The sequence below is a fragment of the Fulmarus glacialis genome, unplaced genomic scaffold, assembly GCF_000690835.1.
Source record: "Fulmarus glacialis isolate BGI_N327 unplaced genomic scaffold, ASM69083v1 scaffold15794, whole genome shotgun sequence".
Classification (NCBI taxonomy): domain Eukaryota; kingdom Metazoa; phylum Chordata; class Aves; order Procellariiformes; family Procellariidae; genus Fulmarus; species Fulmarus glacialis.
Genome location: NW_009208826.1, coordinates 12,464 through 19,109, shown reverse-complemented (window position 1 = coordinate 19,109; position 6,646 = coordinate 12,464). Strand labels below are relative to the sequence as shown.

The following is a 6,646-nucleotide window of genomic DNA, read 5'->3' as shown; positions in this document are numbered from 1 at the left end:
CTGGTGGGAGGTGGTGAATGATTGCCTTTGTATCATTTCATCTTGACCCATGCGTCTTTTTTTCCTCATTGTTGCACTTCCAATTCTCTCCCCCATCCTGCCAGGAGGGAGGATTGAGAGAGCAACTGGGTGGGGGCTCAGCTGCTGGCTGGGATAACCTACCACGGTAGGGATTTTAAATGATACAGTATATGTAATGGTAACAGAATATTGCATTCCAGTTGTGCTTGAGGTGTATCATATCATTCGCAAGAAATAAGCGAGCTCACTTCGAACAGTAACCCTGATGTCTTTTTTTAGGATTGTTTTGCATATTGTCAGGTTTTCCTGTTTTTAAGATTTAGATATCAGATTTAGTTTTTAATCCCACTTTTTTCTCATTTTATCTGATTTTCTAAGGTGAGGTGTGATTTATTTTCTTTCAGCATCTAAAATATTCCTAAAAATGTTTGTAAGAGCTTTTTAATGAACTGTGTATATAATTGGTGATGGGAAATGTCCTAGGGGTACAACAGACTGGTGAAACCTTCTGAAAAGAATATGGACTCATTCTAAGATTCAGAATATAAAAATAAGAGATACTCCAAATAGCACTGTATAAAAAGAAGCCATTTCTGTTCTGATTTACTAAAAAGAATGCTTCATGAGTAGTTGCTAACATTGTTTAGTTTAGATTTTAGAAAGCATGTTAAGTCTTAGCTTATTTTAGGTCTTTGGAGTCCTTATCTCTGTGAGCTGCAATTTAAAATAAGATCAGATTTGACAGATCATGCAGAGAAGAGTCCAGCTTCAAGTAACGCACTTCAGATGCACTTCAGATGTCTGTATTCACTGTTAATGAGTTTTGAAGATCCTTCACTGTGAAGGGGCATAATGCTTCCTGTTGTGTTGTCAGTTCCTAGGCATTTAGGATTCAAGTCTACAGCTGAAAACTCCTATGTGCAGAAGGTATGTCAGTCTAAGCAAAGCTTCGTATGCTTTGGCATTGTTAGTTTAAGACGACTGACAGATGTGGAAATGCACTACTGGCTGCAGCTTTGAAAAAGAATTCAGGAGCTGAGGAGTTCAGATGGAGAACAATGTGGGACTGATAGCGAGTGTCTTCGTCAGCCTCCTTGTTCTGGTTATCGATGTTGTCCAGCTATCAGTGGCACTTATAGCAAAGCATAGAGTCAGAGTAAAATGAAATAATTTCTGAAGGATCTTTGTTTTAGTCAGAGGGCTATAAAGCTGTCTTAAGCTTAAACAATATGATGTTTCTTTTTAAGTCTTGGGGGATTGTGTACTGAGACCCAGCAGTAGCAAACTCTCCTTTTGCAGGGGAAGGATCTTTGCAACTGGAGATAGTGAGGTAAATTAGATCAAGTATTTAGTTTTGATGCTTTTTGCCTTTCAAGTAGAGGTCCTCCTCTACAGTGAACTTTGCAGGAACAGTAAAGAAAAGCTTTGAATACAGATCAAGTGTTGTGATATGGGATACTGGACTCTGCCCCTGTGGCAGAAGCATGGCATTCTCAAGCTAAATAGGGTAAGCTTGGGAAATAAAATCAAAGAACTCAGTTCTCTCCCGTTCTTTAATTCTTTAAGACCACTGATTTTCTTTCACTTAGTATGAAGGGGCATTTTTTTATTTTTTGGGTGTAAGGGACCATTCAGGTAACTCTGTCATCTCATCTTGAATATAGTTCTTAAAAGACAGCATTGAGTAGCCAAAGTGAGGTCCCTTCTAGTGTTGGAAGAAGTGCTTCTAGAAGTGCTTCTGTAACTCAGAGAAAAGGTTGTTTCCAAAGCTGTTTTCTAATCAGGCAAAAGTGGGAGATAGGTGTACCGCATCTTTGAGTCTGAGGATGTGAAAGAGTGGGACATAGTTAATTCCAAGCAGTCTCGCAAAGTCACAATTGAGTCTTAAGGAGTTTTACTTGTTACCAAGTTTTCTTTGCATCTCAACATCTTGCAAGAAAAGATAATGCTGTTCTCTGCAATTGCCACCCACTCCCTGGAACACAAAGGTTCTTACACTTCTCTGATAGCTAAAGCATGCCAAAGAGTTCACCCTGTTAACTCCGATCATGAAGAAACACTTGAGCAGATACTCCTACTACTGTGAGCCCCAGTTAGCCTCATGAAAATAAGGAGAGAAGTGTTCTGTCACTCTCTAGTGTATCCTTGAGCGGCCAGGGAGCTGGCCTCTTTTGGAAGTGCTGGCTTCAGTACTTCATCGTAAGGAATAATGTGCCTGTAAGGGATAGGGTAATCTGATAATAGATGATGCTTCTTTTGAAATCAGCCTAATTTTAAAACAGATTTATGCTGAAGGCAAGAAATAAATTAAAAAGAAAGTTAATATTTGGTTTTAGTTTACCAGGTTGCATACAAACAAAAATGTAAGGAGAATGCAATCTGTTTAACTCAAGAGAACATTTGAAAGGTGTTCTATTTCCCATGCTCCTTCCTCTGTCATGGATGCTTATCCCAACTCAAAAGGTCAGGGCCTGTCTTTGTATGTACCTGATGTCCAAGCTGCATTGACAGAAGAAAACATTAGGATGGAGAAACACATTAGATCTCATAAACCGCTCTAGATTTTGAGTTTCCTTTGTGGTATCCCCCTCCTGAGGCTGTCTTGTTCCTTCATGAGAAGTTCCTACTTTTGACACTTCTGTCTTTGGGCCATTAACAGCCTCAGATTCCCTTGGGTGATGGTGAGGATTCATGGTGTGGCCAGGTGCCAACCTCTCCTGACCAGACTGTCAATACAGTTAGTTAATAACTGCCTCACTGCCTAGCCAAACCCTAGATAATTATCTCATTATGCTGGTGCCTGCTGAGCTGGGTCATTTTCTGTTTCTGTCTAAAGTCTTTTTCATTCAATTAAATCTTGTATTCCGCATGAATCTATAAAACGAATTTGCAGCTTACATAACCATATACCTGGCATTAACGTGTGCAGTTTGTTATTGGCCTTCAGTTGATATTAGATATAATGCTGCATGACTATTTCATGGTGATAAATGTCTTGTGATGACTGACCCCCATTCCCATTTAGAGTGTTTTAGCCAAAATGTTGCTAATAACAACGGTGTGTGAAGTAGCCCACAGAAGCCTGTTTTTTCCATATCAGGTTATTCAAAAGTGCTCCAGAGTCTACCGTGAAGATGTTCTTTTGTCTCTTTCAGGTTTGTTTTTTTTTTAACACATATGCAAAAAATGCCTGCTGTAACTCATTCCCCGAGGTGCAACTTCAATGGTATACCACAGAGGTATTTCTATAGTTCAGTTTCATCAAGTTTGTAATGTGATGTCTGTTTTTTGCCTTTACTAATATGTAGCCTTTTAGCTGAGGTAAAGGAAGAATAGTTTGGAGGAGTTCTGCAACTAGCAAGACCTCACCACCATTATTGTGGGAATATGTGGAGATAATTCCAAGTAGCTGGGAGTATTTGTAACTGGAGATCTGTGATGAGAGGATCTTTCCAGAAACACTGCTGAACTACTTTTCCATCTTCCTCAGTGTTGCTTAACATAGCTCAGATGTTCAAATGAAAAGAATATCTATATAGTGGGAATATTCCCCCACCATATAATACCTGTGTTTCAAATAATCGTGAGTATGAGCAGAACCACTGCTTATGGAAGAAGTGGTCTGCACAATATACAGAGGTTCATCTCAAGAAATCCTAGATCGTGACTTCTGATTCTCAAGAATAACTTTACTTACACTTAAAGTAAGATTGTGACAGTTATATATGGCATGTATCACATCTGAATTCAAATTGAGCTGCTGCCAATAGCCAAAACTGTGATACTTGAACAGAAATTCTTTTTTCAGAGATGTATGTGAAATATTACTTACTACTATTCCAAATGTTGTCAGACTTTATATATAAAGGATGGAGAAGTTATGTCATTTGATAAAATGTTGTAAGCTTAAGGTATAGTTTGAAGTCATATGTTTTTTGAAGAATTGTTGGGGTTTGATGCTTTGATAAATGCTGTTCATAGTGATCTCTATTAATTCTTGTTATTTGTGAGGGTAAGGTATGCTTTTCAACATGGCACACAAGGCTTCAGGTACTTCTGTTATTGGTGTGGAAATTGGTTCCATATTTGCTTACACAACATTAGTCTTGTTAAGTAATCTGTTCTACTTAAATATACCTCCAAATATAAAAGATTACTGTTCCTAAGACATCCTAAATGAACACTGTGCAAATGTGTATTATGTGTGTGCAAATGTATGTAAAATACAAGGATTTCATAGATAATTCTTGTTAGGGGTTTTCTTAATTTATATTAATTTAGAGTTATATGGAATAGATTAGCAGAGCATATGTAGTGTGCATTTCATGAATGAGAGATTGAATGCTGCCACCATCTGACAACACAATCTTTTTTGTCCTTAAACTTTATATATATTAAATTGCTGCAGGAAAGAGGCCTTGCAACTGTTGTCCACTTTTGCCTCATTAATGAAGACTTTTACATGACTAAAGATTTTTTTTTTTCCTTTTTTTTTCTACCTGGAACTGGAAGTAATAAAGATGTGACTAAGCATGTGTTTGCGACTCAGTTACTTGACCTTTCTACAACCTACAGCTACCAGGAATGCTGCTTTGTAATAGAGACGTTATAGTTTATTTAAATCTTGATTAGGAAACAATTATAAGTAGGGTTTTAGTATAGCAGTAAATTGATGTAGCCTTTAATTCATACTATAGATTGAGTGGATAAGCTTTCTGACTCTAATTAGAGTGAATTATAATGACTTCAGCTGACTGACTCACCACCAGCAGAGTAGGGCCTATGATTTTCTTCACATTTATTTTTTTTAGTTCACTCTTGATTTTACTTCGCTGCTAAATGCTATTTTTTAACTTAGTACAAAATGGACTTACATTTACAGTTGAATGATACATATTTTGTATTAATAAAAGAGCTTTATGAAATAACCTGGCACCTTAGCAACTGCTCTTCCTTTACAATTTAAGTGATAGAACTGCTCTTAATAAAGTTGGAGACAGATATTTTCATGCATGGTTTAACAATGTAAATGGGGAGCATTTCCTTTTTTGCATGTAATTAAATGGTAGACACAAATGGTTATTTTCAGTATCATTTAGTTTTTGTATATATTGTGAATGTTGCACAACGTTTCTTCTTAGGTTTCTCAAATGTATTGTTTTCCTTATGTGCTATTTCTCTGGTTCTTGGAGTTTGTTTTTTGGGTTTTTTTTTTTATTTATTTTATTTTGTCTTTTCTTTTCTACAAATTTTCTTTAAAGATATACGTTAAGATATACATTGCTTGATTAAATGTAAGTGTAGGGGCATCTCCTCGAAGCAAGGGAACTTCTTTTGAAATACCTTTTGAAATATGTTGTAAAAACATACTAATCTACTTTATTTGATAGTGAACTATGTGTATTTAAGTTTTACATTAGGTATTAAACACTCAGTGGGATCACTAAGGGTAAATTTTTTATTCTTTGCTGACCTTCCCTCCCTTGATGTACCAGATGTTTTTTACTTCAGGCACAGAAGTGTTCTGTATGTCACAGTGCTCTGTAGGCACAGAATTAAATACAGAAAGTGGAGAGAAAAAAATGGCAAAAAATAATATCAGGCATGCTAACTTTTTGGGGTTTTGTTGTTTGTTTTTGTTTTTTTTTTTTTTTTCCCTGTCAATCTGCAGTGGATGATTCAGAGCCCTTACAAAGCTGCAACTTTCTTTGGGTGCATTGGCAAAGATAAATTTGGAGAGATCTTAAAGAAGAAGGCTGAGGAAGCTCATGTGGATGCCCATTATTATGAGCAGAGTGAAGAACCAACAGGAACCTGTGCTGCCTGCATCACTAGTGATAACAGGTCAGGGGCCTCTGATATTTTCATAAGATATAAATGCAATTGGCATAGTGGGTGGAGCCTAATTTGTTTGGAATATTTGGCCTTGAAAAATTGTGATTTGAATGATAAAATACTGGCACTGTTTTGAGACAACATAGGACTACCTGGCCCATAGTTTGGGTCTGGGAGGTATTAATAGAGAACAGCAGTTGTATTATGGCTTCTAGTTGCTCTGGAGAGAGAAAATATGTGGGAGACAAAAGTTGGTTAACAAGTATGTTTATGCAGCCTATGTAAAAGCTGATTGGCGTGTAAGGCATATACTTGATTGGCAAGTGAGGAATACACTTCAGGTGATAATGTGTTTAAAGAGGATAGGTGTCAGCATATATAGCCTGATCGAAAGGGTTAATTTGATTTTATACAAGAGGAAGAAAAAATCAATTTTTTTTTATTGTTGCAGTTGTTGAGAAGTTAATAACTGTAATTCTGTATGTCTACATGTTAACGATTTCTTCTGAACTTTGTCTTTCATGTTTTCATTTGCTACTTTTTCTAGATGGTCTTTGCTGTATTAAAAAAATCACTTCTCCAGAACTCTATGGTATATTCAACCTTTCTTATATTTGTAGACTATGAACAATGGTCTTTGTGGTATTTTGTATGGTTTCAGAGCATTTCATAAGTAAGAACCCGTTTATAGAGTGATTTATTTTGGGTATTGTAATAAAATTAATAAAACCAAGAATTTCAGAAATAGGTAATGAAGACAATAGGCATTTATCTTGATCCTGAGGAACTG

The 6,646-nt window shown here is 36.5% G+C and overlaps 1 protein-coding gene across 1 annotated transcript in view; it reads left to right on the top strand.

The window, feature by feature from the left end:
- Positions 1 to 873: 873 nt before the first annotated feature.
- ADK (adenosine kinase) overlaps positions 874 to 6,646 on the top strand; it is a gene marked incomplete at its 3' end in the record, with an annotated part of 10,257 nt that continues 4,484 nt past the window's right edge. Inside the window, exons 1-2 of the mRNA XM_009576640.1 lie at positions 874 to 948; positions 5,693 to 5,865. Of these exons, the coding sequence (XP_009574935.1) occupies positions 874 to 948; positions 5,693 to 5,865 (248 nt within the window). The remainder of the gene's footprint in view (positions 949 to 5,692; positions 5,866 to 6,646) is intronic.